Here is a 21,028-nt window from a genome sequence, read left to right as displayed (position 1 = left end):
GCAGAATAATCTGCAGCTTCAGACACTGGTTGGGAAGTGACTTCCTAAAAGTCTGTCAGTCTGGGATTGTTCTGGCAGTTTTTAGCGTAAAAGTGATCTAAGTGAGTTTTCAATTTCAGTAATCTAATTCTACAGCAGGATTGGTGATTCCCTGACAGAGCTAGCTAAATGTTAACCTGCAGCTACACTTCCAGACACTAATCCTTTTTTCACGAATACTGTCAAATTTGTAAGCTTTTTTTTCTTGAGTTAAATCAAACATTTGATGGAGAGCAGAGGGCAGGTTAAAAACAAAAAAAGTCATACCAGCAGGTCCTCTTGGTCCTTTCTGTCCGACTCCTGGCACTCCTCGCTCACCTTTCTCTCCTGCGGGACCTGGAGGAAACGCAGGATCACATGAACAAGGCTTACATTATACCTGAGTAACGGACTAATAATCAGAATCTGGCTCTGATGTAAAAAAACATGATGGTCAGAGTTGAACAGTTTAATAGTGTTGATACAAGCCAGATGAGTCACACTGTGGTCAAAGTGTATCAGTTTAATACATTCTTGCCTTTAACCAACCAAAGATAAGATAAGTTTCCTCATTGTGCATATGAGTCACGCACCAATTATAGTAATCAAAGGTCGACTTTTAAAACCAGTTTGAGCTGCTTCATATTAAGCCACGTGGTGTTTTTTCACAGATGAAAACAGCTGGAAATGGACAGGTTTTCTGTCTTGTCTGATCAAAGATCAGTGCATCAGAACAGAAACACGTTCTCTGTTTTCCTGGCTGTTACTCCAGAACGATGGATTTGAAATTGAATGGTTTCAATTTCAAATCCAAAGATACATTTCTGATTTTTTCTGCTTCGACTATACGATGTCAACATGAGATGAACTGTAGAACTGTTGCCTTTTTAGTCAGAATATTTTAGGTAAGTTAAAATAAACCGGAGGAAGAAGTGATATTTATTATTAAGTTTAAGTCTTTTGCAGTCACTCACTGTCAGTCGACTCTTGGGATGCTTTTATAATGCTAACATGTCTTCTTGCATCTCCTCCCCGTAAAGATTGTGAGGAAGGATACACCTATATTTCCTTACTCTAAGATCCTTCAGATTGTAAGATCCTCCATGATGGCAGTGGAGGAACGATTTTCGGGTCATGTGAGGAGAGAGGGCGCGGGGTATCATAAGTTTGCATGATGTAAGGATGATGCTGCTCTGTACTGAAGCCAGCTTCACATCGTTATTTCTATCATAAGTCTGGTATCAAAAAGGTAGACAAAATGTTTTGGAAAACAAGTTTGCGAAACAAAAAATGTAATATTCCATTCCTCACTTGTTTATTTGTCTGGTGTGAACCAAATACACAAGTGAAATTATACATGACCAGTTAGACTGAGGTTATGTGACTTGTCCATTCAAGAACATCTTGGTTTCTTTTACTGTCTGTTCACGATCATTATGCTCCTGAATTGTATTCATTTTGGGGGCCTCAATCTGTATTAAAAAGTCTACAAGTCAAACAGCCGACATGGATAGAAACATAAAAAAATTCAAATTGTTGCTCCCAGTCATCGCTTCATTTCTCATCTCAAGTGCTGGAGCCAAAACAATAACACGTTGCTGTGCTGACACTGTCTGACTACATTTACCACCGTAACAAAAAATCACTTCTTCTGCTTGTCGTCCTGTAAACACAATGACGGTTTTCTAGTGGATGAGGTGAAGTAAAGTGGAGGAAAATAAGCTTCAACTTCTCCACGACGACTCCATACTGTTGCGTAAGAGCTCCTACTTCTAATACGGCTCCTCCTGTAGTGTGATAAACTTCATGTGTCTCAGCTCTGTAACATGCAGCTTCATCATCTCTGTCTTGTGCAATGTTTCCTGAAATATTTGTTTTCATGATTATGTTTTAAAGAGACAAAGACATTCAGAGTTTAGAGTAGAACTCCAAAAGTGACTGAAAGACAGCATGAAAATCAAATGACTTAACGAGGTTTACTGATGAATCCAAACCTCGTTAGCATCCTGCAATGGTTTTCGGCTTTTCAAATAAACTTGCAGCAGTTTAAATAATCACTGTGCTGCTGTTTTAGCTCCCATTTTACAAATCTTCCCCTCCAGGTTTGTTTTGTTAACTCCTCCTGATGATGACTGTGCTGAATTCCATTTCTGAACGTACCTCTCTCTCCCTGCTGACCAGGTAAGCCAGGATTTCCGGGGAAACCATTCCTGCCTGCAGGGCCCGGCTCTCCGCGGGGTCCCTGCCTGCCAGGAGTTCCAGGGGGCCCTGCAGGGCCGGGGTTGTTGCTGCGGTACATGCCGTTGGGGATCTGGTTAAGTAACGTGTTGACACGAGTCATTTGTGCTGCAGCAACAGAGGAGGAAAAAAAGAAGAGTAAGTGCTGGCTCACTGTGTCGTGAAGGTTCATGTTTTGAGTCGGGCTGCTTCACACTGCCAGAAACATTTCCTCTTGAGTTGAGGGGGAAAATGCACAACTTACCGTTTACTAGCTGCTCGCAAACTTGTCTGGCAATCGATCGCATCATGTTCTGAGGAGCAAAGTCACCCTGGAAACAAAGAGGAAAGTTTTAGGATAAAGATATGTGAAAGATTTTGAATACTGTTGTCGGAAGTTTACTAGAAATAGTTTCCTAAGTGGCTCAAGATTAAAGCTACTGGCTCAGTTCAGTCTGGCCTCTTTTCCACCAAATTCTCTCTGGTTCTTGTACCAGTTCCTTTCAGGATTATTTGAACCTTGGTGCTGTCTTGCATTTGCAGCAGTTTTGAGTGGAAATTCTGTCTTGCTTCAAGATATCAAATCATATCATATCTTGTTTATAGAAAACTATAATAGGAAAACATTTTCTTGCCACATTGGAAATAAATAATCTTCTTATTTATACAATTTAGGCTATAAAGATAATTATTATTTATAGAACTTATAACAAGGAATGTTTTGTTGTTAATTTCATATGAAGCTTTTGAGCTCTGAGATGTTAAAAAACATTCAGATGTACTCACTCTCTCTCCCTTGTCTCCCTTTGGACCGATAGCACCCTAAAAACAGAGAAACAAACGTTCAGTTGTCAGAAAACCTTTTAAATTCCGACTCTGCAAGCTGCTTGTACACAGCTGCCACAACAGTGAGGACACTCACAGGAGTGCCGGAGTCTCCAGTGTTTCCTGGTTTTCCTGCAGCACCTGGGATTCCAGGAGATCCTGGAGGTCCCTGCAAGGAAACAGAGAAAGCAAACCAATGTCAGAACATGGTACCACCAGGTTAGAAGACTACAATTGTTATTACATTCACTTAGAAAAAGAACTTCAACAAATATTCTTCCAGTTTTTGAAATAAAAGATGAAGTAACATCACTTAGAGCACAAAACCTTTTGTAGATCTGATAATCATCTGTGTTTATCAAAAAGTACTCTTAATGACCAGAAAATTTGCATTCACCATCGGCTTGTTAAATCTGGATGGAGAAAACAACTGAGTCATGTTTTCTGACGCCAGTTTGTCCTTGAGCAAGGCACTTAAATGCTTAATTGCTACAGCTGGTTTTGTGCCGAGCTAAGCGGCCAACAGGCAGCAGCTCCCAGGTGTACGGGTGTCAAAGCTCCCAACAAACCATTAAAACTCTTACCATGGGACCCGCGGGGCCTCTGGGTCCAGCCGGGCCATCCTTTCCTGGAGGGCCCTGAAATAAAAGATCGCGACTGAGGAACTGAACCGATACTGTTCATGTTGAAACAATTCAAAGAGCATGGTTGCCATTAAAAGCAGGCTGTGTACTTACCCTCACTCCAGCTGCTCCGATCGGCCCAGCAGATCCAGAAGGACCAGGTGAACCCTGAAACACACAGGAAACAGCTCAGAGCACATTTACCTCCTTTTATCTGCTTTAACTAAAAGGTCACCTTTGCTCCAACCAATCATCCAAACAGGTTTGATTCTGCGTGTCCGACAGTAAATCTCCTTTTTGCACTCATTTGCTCTGAAACTCTGCTCAGTGTTTTTACTGCCAGTCCTCTCTGGTCTTTGATGCCTCGGCATAACATTTACAGGGAACATAATATATTCCAGATCTGTTTTATTGGCCATTATAAACTGGTGCCCGCGTGGTCTGCAAGTCATTAAATGCATGTTGCTATAGCATCTGCTCCAACATGGTCACCTGCAGCCTGCCTGCTCCATCAGCACCATCCACGTGGGGACAAGAGCTGATCAATTAGTCACACTCGGGACTCCACTGTGTGTCTGCACGGAGGGAGGAGACTGAAGGAACTGACAGCTCACAGGTTTGATGCCTGTTTACATGTTCTGCTCCAACTCATGACTGTTAAACCTTTTGTACTGTTTCGCCAAGAAAAAAAATAGGTTTGAACATGAAGCCCAGCCGTCTGGCACTCACAAAAAAAAAAAACGTAATGAAGTGGTACCATAGATATTTTAATCAATCATGGCTGCCCATTCATCCCAAAACAGGCCTACAACTGTTTCCACCTGGCCATCTGCATAAAAACATCAATAAACCAAAAAAATATCGACTCACTGCACTGGGGGGGAAATGCTCCCTGCATTTACAGATCATTTAGCTTCTTATGAGCTAAACAGTAATCTAAGCTTGATGTGATCTGACCTTAAAGGAGACCAGTGTGACCAAATCACTACTGCCTGCAATCACTGTCTCGTTCTCTTCACTTTTAGGTTAAATATTTATCATGTAGCTCTCCTCTGAACAATGCTGCATTAAGCATGAGAGAAAAGCTTTAAATTGAACTTTGACTTTCATCTCTGACCACCACATAAAACTTAACAAGACTTCATTCCAGGAAGAAGTCAGAACACCTGATATTTTCAAATACATCACCAGTTTGATCCTGTTCTGTCTTCAGAGGACACAAAGCTTCAACAGTGACCGAGATGTTCTTTACTTTCAGGCCAACTGTTGCTTTATGAGCTTAGGTGTCACTTTTTCTTCCAGACCCTGGATATCCAAAGTTGGACTGGAGCTCCTCGTATATTTTCAGATAAAACAACTTACTTTAGGAGGAGGATGTAGCGGCTGACTGCAGGCCAACACTTAAACCCAGCGTTGTTAATCAAGGTGACTTGTTCTTGGCTCGTTCTGCGCAGAAATTTAATTTAAAAGTAATATTCATAAGCTCCCTCTCCTCTTTCTGAATCCTCCCCAGCTGGCGAACCATCTGAGTCCGGACACACGCCAGATCAGTAGTCAAACTGTGAATTATCCCTGTTTCCTGTTTAAAATCCTGAAACTTTTTTTTGCAGAGCTGCACTTACTTTCTGTCCAGGTAAGCCAGAGTCACCGGCATCTCCCTTTGGTCCAGGACGGCCCTGAAGAGAGAAAACATCAACATGAATCAACAGAACATTTCTGTGACCCGCACATCAGTAGCATGTCCTGCCAGTGGGGGTATCTCATCCAACAGACACAGTCAGATGAAGCTGTGAGACTTTACAAATGCAGTGATGGATGAAGAAGTGTTCAGCTTGTTGTTCTTTTGAGAAATGGAAGCAAAACCAAAACTTCTCACCTGATTAGGGTTTTATTAATGTTGGCTCACATTTTATGTCTTCCTTTCCATCATGCTTTGTGTTTATTTGACTATTTTGTTCATGTTATTTTAAAGTATAAAGTGGGTTTTTTGTATTTTACATCTTCTTTGGATCTTGGTGCAGATTTGTAATTTTTAAGTTTTTCCTTTCTATCATTGTTACAAAACAGCTTCTAATTTCTAGTTTAATAGTTTGAAAGAGGCTGAGCAAATACATGGGTCAGAAATACATTTTTATGCAACTGAAATCCAGCTGATTTGATTGATTTATGAACTAAAAGTGAATTAACATGTTTACGTCAGTGTATCATTCGCACCCTTGCTAAGTAAAGTGACCAGTTGACCATTATTGTTATTGTGTATAAGGACAAACTCATGTTGATGTGGACTGAATCTGGCCAAACTGAAGTGTTGAGCCGGGTGTAGGGCTCAGATTAGATCTACATCTGTAGACTAGTTAGGCTGGGCTGGAGGACTTATGGCAGGTCAAAGGAAGTAATGCCATGGAAGGGTTTAATATTAATTTTATGATCACGGTTTGGAGGGGAGACTTACTAACTTGCTAAAACATGTAGCTTTAACACAACTTACTGGCATGGAGAGGTGGAGCTGAGGGACCTTTCTGTAGGCCAAGTGACATTTGGTTAAATTTAAACTGCACAGATTGCATTTACACTTGTCTGAGTATGATCAGCATTTCCCCCCCAGTAAGTTGTTAAGCCCACTTACGTCTTACTTTTTACCCTATCCACGTACAGATCCCATGTTAATGCCAGGTATTGTACAGTTTAGCGCCAGGCTATACTGCTTTTTGATTTGCAGAGTTCAATGATCTTTATCGTTATTTTCCTCCTTAAAGAAATTGATAAAGGAGATCTAAAAAAACAACTATACATAAGCTCTTCCTCTGCAAAGTAGAGATCATTCAGTAACAATGCTTCAGTTTACAGGCACGTGACCGAAGATGGGAGCTGAGAGCAAACAAGCATCCCCGTTGGCTCTGATGATCTTTTCAATCAGATTAGCCTACCTAGCAAGTCTTCATCTGTCATATGAACCTCGTCTTACTTCTACTTTACCTGAAATGCATCCCGTTTGTTTACAAGTCTCTACCCAACTCATCTGCATATTTAGGTCTAATGGCAATGCAGGCAGAGCACTGGCTCTGTTACCACTCGCCATCAACCATATACATATCAGATGTTAATAACAGGTTATAATGTAGTCTTTATGTTGACATGCTAGCCTTTAATTCGATGGCAGACTGTGCTTTATGTAATATTTGATGTTGTAATGTTATCGTCTGGTTTCAAATTTTTGTGTTTAATATCTATTCTAATTGTTTCCCCCCCAATTATCTGTGGTGTCTCCCCCTCAGCCCCTGAATTTCAAGCTTCAGTAACAAGAAACAAGAAAGTATAGCTGTTAACTAAATGTAGATGAGTAAAGAGCAGAAAGTCTTTCACAGTGGAAATACTCAAGGACACTTCTCGAGTCTGTCCTGACCTTCCTGAAGACATTTGGAACATTTCAGTCTGATCTGGGTACAGCTCTTCTCAGGGATGGAAATCCAAAGTGATTTATAAACATTCAGTGGTATTGATGTCTCACGTCTCTTTAGTATCATTTCTTCCCCTCAGACCTGAAGGAATGTGAATCTCTGCCACAGATACTCCCCATCTTGTAAATTCCCTTCACAATAAATCGTCAGAATAATCCCTCTCCGGTGTGCCGAGGCTTCCTCAGATTTATGATGAGTTGCTGTGTGTCTCCGAGCAGGGAGTGTGTGTGTGTGTGTGTGTGTGTTTGTCAGGTGTGTTTATACACTCACAGCCTCTCCAGGAATTGACAGCCCGCTGGGTCCTTGAGGGCCGGGCAGACCCATGGGCCCCGGTGGTCCGTTATCTCCCCGTGGGCCGATTGGTCCCTGATGGTCAGATAAGAAACGTTTAAACACAAGAGGAATTTGTTGTTGATAAATGCTGATATATTTCTATAAATCTGTTGCAATCTGTGGAAAAGACCAACAGGATACGAGGAACCTCCCCTTCATATCAGAGAGAAAAAGCAAAAACATGCATCAATAAGTGGAATCAGATGTGCTTAAGCTCTTCAAAGCTTTTGTACTTTCAACAATCTTTTGTTCATGGAGGGCTGATAGCTGAAGAGTCCGCTCTGGCTCAGAGAAGAACTGCCTGGGGGGCTTTTTCTTCATCTCTTTTTAAAAAGGTGATGTTTTGAAAATGAGGCAGACTGAGGGTTAGTTTTTAAGGATACTTACAGCAGGACCAGCTTCTCCTCTCTCACCTCGAGGACCTTTGCTGCCGGGGGCACCCTGAGGATAAATACAAATAAAATGTATATAAATATATTTAGTATAAATGTATGTCAATTCAATCTCAGTTTAGCTCATAAGGTCATGATTATGATTAAATCTAAACATTTGCTCTCAAAACCGACGGTTATGCTACTGTTGGACAATCACATCTGGTTTTATGTCCTGATGACTGTCATTTACACCTTCAGATTCTTCTTTAAAAAGATAGGGGCATTTAAAAACAACAGCTTGGCTTTATCTTAGTGGCTTTTTGCTGGTTAGACAAGTTCAAATAATAGTCACCAGAAATAAAGATTCCACAGTTCAGCAAAAAAACACCAGCCCTCAGTGATTCAACAGTAAACAACAAAAAATAAAATTCAGTTTCTTAAATCTCAAGCCACAAACAAATCAGTAAAGGATCCCTGAAAACGAAAAAATAATCCAACATCTCCGACAATGTCAGAGTTTGCTCCGAAAACAGTTGTGTCTTCTTTCAAGTGTTCAAGTGCATTTTTTCTTCCGGTCTGCTAAAGAAGGCTGGTTGGACAGAAACTAAAAATACTGGAAGAATTGTCGATCCTGCTTCTGATTTTAATTGTGAGCTCATTGTGATCTGCTTTCCATTTAGAACCAATATCATGACACCTCTTGTTTTCATATTACTTATCAAGAGTTAAACACACCAACTTGTGAAATAATAAAGAGTTAGGCAGAAAATTGTGTGCATGTATCACACAGATTTTAGGACAGAACGGACATATGGTATGGAAAGTCCCTAAAAAGTTAGTTTCAAATCTTGAGTATTTCTCTATCATTTTTCTTATTTTGTCAGAAATATGTATATCAGTTACAAAAACAATTTTTGTTTGTTTTAAGAATGTTTATTCATATATTAAAGTCTGGTTTGTTTGTATATTTTACTTATTGTCAAATGATGAATCTTCTGCTGTAGGAAACACTCACTAGAGCACCGAACTTCGACTGATCTGCCGCTTAAAATGGTCCCAATGTACTATTTCCTCCTGTTTGTCATATAAAAACTACAGCAAGCAGCTGTTTAGGAAATTGCTGTAACTGTTGACAATAAGAAAAATTGTAATACCAATGTATCAGCAGCTTTCTTTACCTGTAGTGCAGTCAGAGGAGAGGCTGTAGGTTATATCTACCATCTGTCTGACAGGTCGGCCTTCATCATGCTGCACCACAGTTTACCTTCTCCACCCTCTTAAAAGATTTTATGGGGCATTGCAAAGATGTTTCCCATGGTTAATGTGCTTCAGGGTGCAATAATCTCCCTTGTACAACATACAGTATATAAATAACTATAAATAACCGACAGGTCAGAGCTTTAACTTACAGGGGAAATAGCTCAGAAAAGCATTTGAGTAAAAGTAAAAGAGATGAGAGTAAAAAAATTAGAGCTCCCTATGAAAAATGTTTCCTAGCTCAATGCTTTATCCATGAAATTACAGATTACAGAATACTGAAAGCATGAAAACCACCACAAAAATGATGGGTTGAAGGATCACAAGCTCCTCCACAGGTTCAGTAAAATGAGTTTGATGGAATGAAACAACGCTGATTTGTGTGTGACAGTTGATTTTCTATTCAACACATGATTAAAAAAAAACAACAACCAGCAACCCAACCCTGTCTTCTAGAAATGACCTTCATATGCCACTAATTAACGACGACGCAAGCAACAGTTAAAAGTAACTATAGTGCTGGTAGCATTATGCTTTTTATCAATAAAATGAGGAACGTTTCTGAATGAATCTTAGGCTACAATAACACTTTGTCATTATCATCGGCTTGAGGCAACAAAAGGAGGATAAATGTTTTTATGGGTGTGTTCATGGAACTCAAAGCACCTGCTTAAGGTGCAGGAAACCAATAAATTATTTTAAAAAAGCAAACTATCTCAATATTTCACCAATATCACCATTGTTCTCAAAAGGGAACTAAAGTGATTTCACTCAAAGTTTGTTTCCAGGTGTTAGGGGAGTCTTAGGGCTGTATCTTACTATCTTGTTGCACAAAGTGTCATTGCATTGACACCTGTGCACACACACAGGGACGCAGCACAGCACCTCCTCCTTGGTTAAATATCTGTGTATTTTATCAGTGTAACAATGAATGGACAGAGGAGGTGGACCCTGGGTCTTTGGCATCAGATGACAATGACATGGTTCCTTCTGGACTTCAAAATAGTTCTGTTTCCTCCAAAAAGCATTGGCAAGAATCATTTAGTTCGTAACATCATTTCTAGGAGATGGGGTTGAGCTGTCAAATAATGGTGAAAAAAAAAGAGTACAAGACTTTCCTCTGAAATGTGAAGGAAGAACATTTTAAATCCTCCAAAATGGAAAGAATCAAGGAAAGAAATAGAAACTCTGAACTGTTTTGTAAATTGGAGCTTATGAACAAGTTGTTCAGGTGGATTCAGGTGATTCTTACCACTGGTCCCTGAGTCCCTGGAAGCCCGTTGGGCTCTGAGGTGCAGGTGCAGGAGTTGGGAAGAGACGGACACTTCAGCTCATCTCTCTGGTGGAGAAAGAAACAAGTAAAAAACAAGTAGAATACAAACAGAGTCACTAAGTTGACCTTCAAACAGAGAGTCTGAACGAACTAATGCATACAGGCCAAATACAACACACTCCAAGATTCAACTGATGTAACTTTGGATTGAGGGGCTGAAGCGGAGCTAACGTCTAACAGTGTTCATGTCACTTCATTAGCAGCAGATGGTTCATACACTCATGGCTCAAACATCAACAGTCACTGACAAACTGTGAGAGAGCGTCTGAAAAAGGTGTTGAGACACGAGAGCAGTTCAGCAGGTCTGAAGTGTTACCAAAAACATTTTTAACCAGTGTAACATCGTGTTGGAAGTGCAGTCTGTCTTCGTTCGGAAAAAATATTTCAGTGTTGCTTTAAACTCATGAGGTCAAGCATTTAAACAACATTTCTGTATATTAAAGTCTCTCTCGCACAGGATAAAGAGCAGAGCCAGGGTGTGTGACGTTTTCTGGAGCAGCTCCACCAGAACAAATATGTGGGCACGGTGACAGCACCCTGGGTGATTTTCCAGTAGAGCTAGGCACATTTTCTGCTTCAGAGATTTCAGCACATGGTGAAATTAAGCTTTTGTGTAAGTAAAACCTCGAGAAACCAGTTCAGGAATCTAAAAAGGAGAGGGGGACTTTCAGGACACAAAAACAGGAAAATGGTTCTTTTAACACAAGTGGATCGTACAGATGTTTTTTTTAAGTGTTACTACTGTTCCTTGGCTGGTAGTATACTCGTCCGGTAAAATCCTATGTTGGCATTTTACATTCTGCAAATCAACGAAATATTCTAGTTTGTAAGACTTGTACGTATAAACATTTCAACAACATGTGTGATGTCACTTTCAGATTACACGTTTGCAGGAGGGGGAGATGGCTGCTAAGCAAGCGACCACTGTTCAAGATGCCGTTTGTTAACATTTATAAGTGAAAAACGACTGGGTATTTACTGGTGAGACGTCAAGATATTTTCCAGCCATGTTGGTGAAGACAAAACATGATGTGTTCCTAACCCTAACCGAGTGTTTTTTGTACCGAAACCTAACCAGAGCATACGAACAGTGTTGTGATAACTTGAGGTTCAAAATTAAACCTAACGAACAATAAAGTTTTAACATATTGGTGGTTTGCAGAAACATACATATGCTTGTACTTATTCTGGTGATTGGACCTCTGAAACCATTTGTTACTCAGTCTGGTGTGAAATTCATTAAAAGAACAAACAGGGAGTCTGTCAGTGTTCTGACATTTGTGCTGTGTTCAGCAGCAGTGAACTCTTATGTTTTGTTTGGAATAACCTGCCAGCTTCATTCTTCGGCCAGAACAAACACATTAGCGAGAACACTCCCGTCATACATGTTCACATTAATATTTTTGATCATCTACATCTTGGCCTTTGATCTATTTTCTCCTTACAAGTGAAAGAACAACCTTGATGTCAAAAACTGCGACCAGAAACCATCATTATGTTTCAAAGCACAGTTAGAAAAAGTTGAGACAGGAGCACGTTCACCACTGTGTTCCATCACCTTTTCTTTAAATAAGCGTTTGGGAAACGTAGACACATTTTGAATGTGTCGTTGTTGATTGATATATAATACAGTTTGGGCCTTTTTTCATGTATTCTGCCATGCGTTTTTTGAAATCTGTGCGGTAATACGTCTACTTCTAGAATGTATATTTAAATACCATTCAGATGTTCAGCTTAAATGTCTATTAAGTATGACACTGAATTGCTTAGGAGCAGTTTCACGCTCAAGTTCATGCAGGGTACTAACTCCCACATGGATGTGAAACTCCTCCTGGTTCCAGCGTACATATCCAGACTGACTGCCTCAGTTTGGATCATTTAATAATTGTCAGCAAAACAGCCCAATCAAGCAGCTGTCCTCACTCTGCAGCAATTGAGATAATAATCCACCACAGTTGAATCCTTTTCAAAATGTTTTGGACGTCCAACTGCAGACGTGCTGCGCTCAGACAAAGCTTTGTTTGTTCCAGCCTCTCTGGAGATCTCTGCTGGGACTCAAGTGAGAAAGGCCAGTCGCTAAACAACAGCCTGCACTGTGCTGCATTAAACTGTCACTGCTGCTGCTGGTGGCCAAATATTTCACTCCCTAAAACAATTGTTCCTCTCCGTTCTTTAGAAACACCAGAAATGTTTTCTTATGTGAGAGAGATGAAGGACACTGAAAGACGGGTACTTCTCTAACACGCTGTAAATATATTTGTCATGTTTGTGCTTGTTTTATGTTCTTTAAAATCTTTTCAGCTTTGTTTTCTTTCTCTTCAGCACTGCACGAGACAGTCTCTGCGTGTTAGAAAGCAAGTGTTTGCTTGCACGTTCACCAGATGTTTACAGCTTGTTTTTTGCCCCAAAATGACCAAAATAAGTCACTGAATGCAGGTTTAATAGCCCCCCCATTTAAACCGAATTAAGTCAGAAACTAAGGATGAGAGAATCTCCACACATCAAAGCTTTAACAATGAGAGCGGATGTGCAGTGATGAGTTTTAAAGCTTTTTAATAAAGAGCAGCAGCAAACACATTGATGTAAGTTTGAAGCTTCACTCTGATGAAGGACATTTTGTGATGACAGCATCTGCTTTTTGTTTTTTTAAGAAGCTCTAAGTCTCTAACAGATCCAGATCTTGTGTGAAAAATTAACTGAAAAGCAAAGAGTAAAAGAACAACGTGCCTGTTGGAATACTCTGATTCACTGTGAAACCATGAAACCTTTACTGAACCGAGGTCAGACATAGGTTGCATTTTTGTATATATCGTCACAAAAATGATTAAGATATTTCGGTTTAACAGATACTCAACAATAAGGACTGCCTGGAAGTAAAATGCAACACGTTCTCTCTCTCAACTTGTCAAATACGGCAGCCTGGTCATTGGCTTAAGACGCAAACTGACACTCTGGTTTTGCCACAATTTAATTATCTTCTCTGACTTCTGGCCAAAAATGAAGACGTTTTAAAACAGTTTTTTTCATCTGGGCCCTTACACCCCCAACATAATGTTCAGTCTTGTAACTCACGCCATGTTATGAAAGTGATGCAGATACTTCACTCAGGTAACAGAAGTTACATCATTCAAGTACATTAACTTACTCATGTAACATGACTAAAAAGACGATTGTAGTTTGGTTAGGTTTAGGCACAAAAAAATCCTTGGTTAAGTTTTGGAAAAGATCATAATTTGGGTTGAAATTACTATGTTCTGTCTTCATCAAGAAAACAATACTTAGGTTATAAAGAATCTACAGTATATGAGAACACACACATCTGTTAAGTCAATCCATGCTGCTTTTTTCTTTGCTCTGAAACATGATGTTTTGTATTAAATCTCACACCCTGTTGTCCTTTCACCAGACGCCTCGGCTGGCTCACGCTCACGGTATCATATATACCATGTTTATTTTCTTCTTTGATTCGAGACGGTTCTGACTCTGATTATGCCGCTCTGAGCTTTGATCCACTGCTGAGTCAGAGAGAAAACCAAGGACACGCTGAGTGTTTGGACCTGCAGCTGGGTGTTACAACACAAACCATCAGGAGGCTCCAATTACTGCTGCTCTTAACTGAAACGAAACGTGTCATTAAACATCTCTGCATTGTTCCTGAGTCGCTCCCTTCCAAAAAGCGGTGGGAGAAAAACCCAGCGGCCTGACAGTGTTCTTTAAGATGATAGGGATGCTCCGCAGATGTACAAACAAAGATGCAACAGGAAAAAATGCACACAAGCAGATGCGAGTTTTAATGATTTGAGAAGTATTTTTTGGGAACCTCATATCAAGATTAACCAACTATAGCTACCCGCAGAAGCATCAACATTTTCTTTACTCACAGGTAAAAAAAAAAAACAAGATACACATTGTCGAATGTGTCTTATCAGACTTTGAAGATCTACAAACGTTTTCAAAATTTTGTTTTTTGTTGTTCTTCCGTCTACAGGCCAAAAACAGATTTTAGGAGCAGAATGGTGATTATCAGGAGACTAAAGTCGGAGCCAAAGCATGAAACATTGAGAGTCTGAACACGTTAAACATGTTCAGTAAGAAGGCCCTGTGTCTGTGTTTTGTGGAGGCGGGGGTTCCCTTACCATTGACGGGAGGTCACAACATCTGTCCCTGCTGGTCCAGCCCAGGCTGCAGACAATATCGAACATCTGGAGTTGGAACTGTGGAGAGGAAACAAAAAAAGAAAAACATGGAAATGCTGTTGCGGTACATGTGTCTCTGATACGCCCTTCACAGCTCCCAGAAGACGTACAGAGACAGCGAGAACGCAGCACAGCAGAGTCCCATTAGCCCCGGGGAACACAGGAAACGCTTCATATTGCAGCCATGTTGAAGGCTCAACATACAGAACATACACATTTCTGTATGTTCACTTTAACTAAGTTCAGCCCATGATTCTGTTACACAAACTGTCTGAACGCAGAGGAAACTGATCTGTCAGCTTCAAACCTGAGCTAATGTTGTTGAGATCAAAGGTCAAAACCTGGCGTCCAAGTGTTTATTTACATTACTTAAATTAATTAATCTCAATTTCTTCAACGAATGAAATGTTGAACTCAGGTCCAACCAGTGACTAACATAAGCCTATGTTAATGACACTGCTATTTAGGTTACTGAGTCAGCTGAATAACTTTAGGGAGTCTTTAAAACAGTTTAATCAGTCTTCAGCCAGAAGAACAGTGTAGTATCAGCTGTGTGCAGAAGCAGCCCGAGCACCGGCAGCCATTGTACTGCTGTAAACTGGAGCAGCAGCAGGACGGACTTTGCTGCTCCTGAGTTTACAGCACTGCTCTGCTTCCTCCTGGCGTGACACACTGCTTCTCCACACAGACAGAAGATACAACTCCACATCAAAACCCAAACTTTCACTTTAGTGTTGAGCTTTAAGCTATAGCTATATTGATACTGATTCATCAACACCTGAACACCTATTTAACCACACAGTGTCAATGAAGACTACAAGTTCCAAGAACTTGACTACAAGAATCCTTGACTACGTCAAATGAAAACCACTGTACTGTGAACGCTGCAGGATCACAGTCGACTTACAGTTGCTGATTCTCCTTTGGAGCCAATGGACTTGGACATCTTGCCAAGGACCTGGTAGCCGTCGCTGGATGTGTTTCCGGCAGCCTTGATCTCCTTTTCAGCCACTTCTTGGCAGTCGATGTTGAGTTTGACACCGGTGGAGGATACCAGGATATGGAGCTTCAGAGGAAGAGGAAGAAAAGAGAAGAAACAGGAGAAGAGATTTTATTGCCACATTCTTTGTTCCAAGACCAAGCCTTGTGTCTGGTTTTTATCCTGATGGCCTGCAAACTATTAGGTTATGCAGAGCCTGAGATCGTTTCTGCTGTAGTTCTGTTTATTTAAAACACTGATGGAATGTAAGAGAAGAAAACCAGCGATTCTCTCTCTTCATTCAGAAGAAAAGACTGTCCATCAAAGCTCCAGCACTGCTGCAGAGAGAAGAAAATGAAAGTTTGGATCAAACACTTGATGTATAGAAATCTTTGGATCGCTTTGGACTGTTTTTTTTTTTTCCTCCAGAAATCTGAGAATTTAAACATCTCTTTACTTCTCATGTTGTATGCTCGTAACCCTTACCCCCAAAACGGCAACATTTGTTACTGCTTTTATTTTCTGGGAATCAGGTCATTTAAGAAGTTACTTCATAGCGTAGGGATGCAACTTTACAACATTTTCCATCCCCAAATCAATCACCTAAACTCAGGATATCTGCTGATACCAAGTACCTCACAATCCTCATTTGGATCATTTTTACACAAGTCAACATGACACAACATCTTAACTAGAAGCAGAGATGCTCATTCAGACATGAAATAAAGTTATTTTCACATAATGAAGCAAACTCTTTTAAATGTTCACCATATTTAAAATGGAGGAAAGACATGTCCATGATCAACTTCTCTAATAAGGCAAAAGATCACAGGTGTTGGATCATTTGAGGCAAAAATACTTCACTTAATAACTCGTAATAAGCTTAATTGCATCCTGTCTTTGTTTCCTCTTGTTCCTCATTAAATAAAACAGATGTTACACAGTTCTGCCAGAGTGGGCTTACTGATATAAGACGTGTCCTTTATCTGAATTTGGCAAACATGTGATAGAGCCTAACATCACTTTGTACTTGCAATTATTTGAAATGACTTCGGCACCAAAAAATTCTTCAGCCAGTCTCATAAAAGTTGGTTAAAGATGCACCAGTATGATACATCACAACTTTATAGAAGTCCTGACAGCTCGTTTGTGAATACAGACTGAGCATTTCTCTGTCACACTTTCACAGTGTTTACACAGCAGCTGGACCAACTTTATAATAAAAGAACATGGGAATCTCACTTCCAACAAAATGGGACCTTTAATGAGGTCAGGACTGTACTGATTCACCAGATAGTAACATCCCAACATACCAGCAGCTTTTATGTCAACAATTCCAGACACTTTTAAATAAACCTTTGGACATCCTGCTCAGCCACATCTCAAAGATTCCTTCCATTTTCCCCCCAAACAGTTTCAGCTAGAAACGCATCATGTTTTAAATACCAAATATCCCCAAATTCCTTCCCTCCATCTCATTGGACATCTGACATCACTTTGACTCTTAACTGTAAAATAACTGAGGCAGCATCAGGTTTATCTCGCTCATACCCACAGGACCACACTGCATTTCTCCCTGCTCACATCTCCCTTGCCACATCTCCTCATGATGTCATTTTGTGGTAAGCCATGAGCGCCGCCTTTACAACAACTTAGCCTTAAAGCCGGCCCCTCGGAGGCAGCGGGCGATCAGAATGAGTCCAGCTGTGAGGAGGGAAAACGTTGCCTTACAAAGCCACAGGCTGGCCGCCGCTCGCCGTCTGTGGTCAGAGAGCGTCCGCGGATATTCAGAGGCATGTTGAGGGGACCACGGACAGACAGCGGAAACACTGACACGTCCAAGAAAGACCTCGTGGGTGGAAGCACAGCGGCGTCTCCATTTACACTTTCATGCATTTATCTGATTCTAAGCAGCTTTCAACAACTCAGCAGGTGCTGATGAAGCTGCAGCATGTCACTCTCAATACTTTAGATCTAGTTTCCAATAGCAGCTCAGATATGCTCAAACTGAATCCGCCATCATTCAAATACAATCAGGTTCAAGCCAAAAGTATTGTCAACAGACTGGAACTCTGAAACATTGTTCCTGTTAAGCACAAGCTGACGGATCGTATCATGGGTATCTTTGACTGTCTATAAACACAGAACTGCCAAAATAAAGAACTCATCCACTTTTCAAACTGTGCTTCCAGGTATGGGAATCTTTTGAGCCTTGTTTTGATTTAAAACTTTTACTTCACAAAAAGGATTTTAATTCCTTGCTTTGGAAATACAAGGTTAAATATCCTATTTTAAAAGTTTGCTAGTTGCTATCTTTGAATTCAACGTATTATCCTAAAATGACCAAGAAATACATGCCTCAGTTAGTCAGGAAATCTTAAAATTAAGTAAATCACTAGAAAATAAGTAAGGTTCATGCCATTCTTTTACACTTAATGGATAAAATATAGTTTCAAGTACCAGCATAATCATAGTCCACTAGTATTTGACCTAATTTTGTGATTATTTTTCAAAGTAAAGAATACAAAACAATGGGAATGTGGAAGTATTTGCTATTACTCAGTGTATTTGATTTGTTAATGTTCTGTTGCAAGCCTTACCTAAAAACCAGAATTTTCCACATATTTTAAACATTTAAATAAGTATTAAAGGGGCTCTGTGTTGTGTTGGAAGGCGATAGTTTTTTTATGATAGCGAGTCCATTTCTACAAGAATTCTAGCCACTGTTGCTCTCTGTCAACATAGCAAAGACAGGCACTGAGATGAGGCACTTGAGAATAAAGTCACATTCTGTCCAAATATCACTAGGCCAAATGTAGATTAATGCGCCTCTGAAAATAGTCCCTAAGAACTGCACTATTTCCTCCTGTTTATTTGAGAATAAAACATAAAAAGGAACGTGCGGTCACTGAGCCTTTTTAAAAAAAGAAAGAAAATATATTTGTGAGGTGTTTTAAAGGTGTCTTAAATCTGCACTAGGAACCAATGGGCTTGAAGCTGAGAGAAAGTAGGGAAAGGGTAGTAGGTGAAAATGAAAATGACAGACTGACTCGACTTTCTTCCTCATCTGTGTTTCAAATGAAATGAACCTGATTACAACTTGTGTTTTACAGGCTCTTCAGGAACTTTTGGAATGCAACTTTAACCATTCGTACCTATGTATAGAAGCTCTGTTTGAGTTACAGGCTGTAATAAGAGGATGCTGGTCATCTGTACTGAGGTTGTACACACTGCTTTGCTGCAGATGGAAATCCATCTCTGACCTCACATCAGTAGGTCAGTGGGACAAGTTTCAGGTTCTCTTCCACCAGAAGCTCTGGACTTTTCTCTGCATTAGACAATTTGTTTCTTCAGTCTGTATTCTACAAGCAACAAATGGGATGGTCTAATGTTTCAACTATTGTGACTGGACCTTTTGTCTTATAAAGTGGCAACAGAGAGCAGAAATGTCTATAAGATGTTCCGTTAGTCTGAGCTTCTTTTTTTCTCATCTTTGTGTTCTGTTTTTCACTCTCTGGTTCTCTGAGTTGCCGGCCAGACTGGTAATCTATTTCTCTGCAGTTGGCCAAGATTAACCACTGAGGGTTCATGGTTGGAGCTCAGAGGGAGGATCTTCACTTTAATACCACAGGTACCCACAACAGATCTGTGTGTCTGACAGGTAAACTCATCTGCAAGATGATTTCAAGGCTGAGTTAGCTGGGTGCCAAGGGGAAGAGGGTTATAGACAACTTGATGAGGTGAACCCTGACATCTTTCATTGATGTAATCCTGGCACAATAACTGACCCAAACGCCAGCTCAGAGGGAGGCTGCAGTCAGGTTTAATTCATGTTTCTGAAAGTCAGCTGCTCCACTAACTGACAGGCCTTTAAATCTTTACCAAATGATTCTTCAGTCCAGTTTTATTATGACCAGAGGGTTCAACTTCAAAAAAAGTAAAAAATCCAGAGTGAGAAGGTCAAAGGTTTAACCTTCATGATGTGCATGTGTCCACCCCCGCAGCAGTGTCCTTGACTCTGAGCCTCCAGGTTTATGACCAATGCTGACCTCTGACCTCTCTGACAGAGGAGGGAGGAAGGAAGCCCCTAAGGGATCAATTCTGTATGACTTTCTTTTTCACTCTCATACCGTTTTTGCATCAAATTAGTCGACATTTGCAGGTTTATTAAATGGGGATCAACCCAGTAAAATAGGCAACTGACACCTTTTCTTTTGCCAGGTGATCGTTTTGCCTTTCTGTTTTGTTTTTCTTCATTCAAAGTCACAAATGCGCCAGAAAACAAGGAACCGTAGAAAACAGCAGAACATATACGTCATCAGACTGCATGCAGAAGATGTTAAACTTGTTTAAAAAAAACTGTTCTTTCCAAAGCTGATGATCGAAGTAGCTAACAGTGAGTATAATATTAGGCACCAATGTCTGGACGTTTATCAGATCTAAAAAAGGTGTCGCCAGGTGTAGTGTTTCCATCACTGGAGCCGATAAAAACCTGTGACTACTGCAGAGTCATTTTACCTGGGAATAAATGCCCATGTACCCTTTCCCATAGAGGATAGAAGCCAGATGTTAGCCTGCATTTGGACATTTATACCCCTTTCACACTGGACAAAAAAATCCCAAAACAAAGACTTGTATCACAACGGAAACAACGCATCTGCTTTATTTAATCTGGAGCTGACTGGCTAAATTTTTCTTGTCTTGTGTCAAAGAAAAATTAAAACATTTCACAACTGCCTTCATATTTCCAGCCTGAGGGATGATAGAAATTGCAGAGGAAAAGATATTCTCCGTCAAAAGTAAATTATGTCTCAAGGTGCATGGAGGATCAGTATCCTCAGGGAGCAGCTGTCACAGCAGGTAGTCTAAATCACTGACAGCTTCTTTATCATTACAAATTGTCCAGTGAGAGACTGACTTTACGGCCTGTTGCTGACACTGACGTCTGGCCCTGTAGCAGACACAGTGTGCATGCTGGGAGGTAAAACCACAGCACAGCAAGAATTCCCCTGCGGTCGGCTACTGGAGGCAACGGAGGCAAGACTGCCATCCCAAACTGCTCCTGAGAAGAGGTGGAGGAGGAGCTCCGCCTTCCTGCTGGCGCTCCTCAGCTGCTCTGATGTAATTGTTTAATAGCAGTGACCCAATATTTTCCAGGCGAGCGTCCCAGCAGGGACTGCAGTGCATTTTTTACGGTCTCCCCCTTTCAGAAGAGCTTATGGATCCTGTGAACGTTGCTGATATTGTTGCAGGGCTGTCAACACTGATCCCCCAGCAGGACAGCATGTAAATGAGTGTAACTATCAGCACCACATCTCTGAGCTCCACTGCACTGAATACAACACATTCCCTCTGACTGGGGACTGTCCTGAAGCTTCTCTGCAGTCTGTCAGTCATCAGGCCAAAGAAAAGTTT

The 21,028-nt window shown here is 40.6% G+C and overlaps 1 protein-coding gene and 1 long non-coding RNA gene across 10 annotated transcripts in view; one reads left to right on the top strand and one right to left on the bottom strand.

Annotated features, from left to right (window-relative positions):
* col12a1b (collagen, type XII, alpha 1b) overlaps positions 1-21,028 on the bottom strand; it is a 137,801-nt gene that overhangs the window by 5,524 nt on the left and 111,249 nt on the right. For all 8 annotated transcript variants that reach the window (XM_030404872.1, XM_030404868.1, XM_030404866.1 and 5 more), the window contains 13 exons: positions 15,542-15,700; positions 14,575-14,652; positions 10,358-10,444; positions 7,862-7,915; positions 7,412-7,507; positions 5,306-5,359; positions 3,798-3,851; positions 3,645-3,698; positions 3,158-3,229; positions 3,022-3,057; positions 2,501-2,567; positions 2,179-2,364; positions 307-375 (listed from right to left, as the gene is read on the bottom strand). In XM_030404872.1, the coding sequence (XP_030260732.1) occupies positions 307-375; positions 2,179-2,364; positions 2,501-2,567; positions 3,022-3,057; positions 3,158-3,229; positions 3,645-3,698; positions 3,798-3,851; positions 5,306-5,359; positions 7,412-7,507; positions 7,862-7,915; positions 10,358-10,444; positions 14,575-14,652; positions 15,542-15,700 (1,066 nt within the window). The remainder of the gene's footprint in view (positions 1-306; positions 376-2,178; positions 2,365-2,500; positions 2,568-3,021; positions 3,058-3,157; positions 3,230-3,644; positions 3,699-3,797; positions 3,852-5,305; positions 5,360-7,411; positions 7,508-7,861; positions 7,916-10,357; positions 10,445-14,574; positions 14,653-15,541; positions 15,701-21,028) is intronic.
* On the top strand, positions 2,260-7,297 carry LOC115573839 (uncharacterized). 2 transcript variants are annotated; one of them, XR_003982365.1, is made up of 3 exons: positions 2,278-2,394; positions 4,986-5,108; positions 5,294-7,297. It is a non-coding gene; the product is annotated as an uncharacterized LOC115573839 (long non-coding RNA). The 2 variants fall into 2 exon arrangements; XR_003982364.1 differs by lacking the exon at positions 4,986-5,108 and having other exon boundaries at positions 2,260-2,394.

This window comes from Sparus aurata, chromosome 22, assembly GCF_900880675.1.
Source record: "Sparus aurata chromosome 22, fSpaAur1.1, whole genome shotgun sequence".
Taxonomy (NCBI): Eukaryota; Metazoa; Chordata; class Actinopteri; order Spariformes; family Sparidae; genus Sparus; species Sparus aurata.
This window is presented reverse-complemented; position numbering and strand designations above follow the sequence as displayed.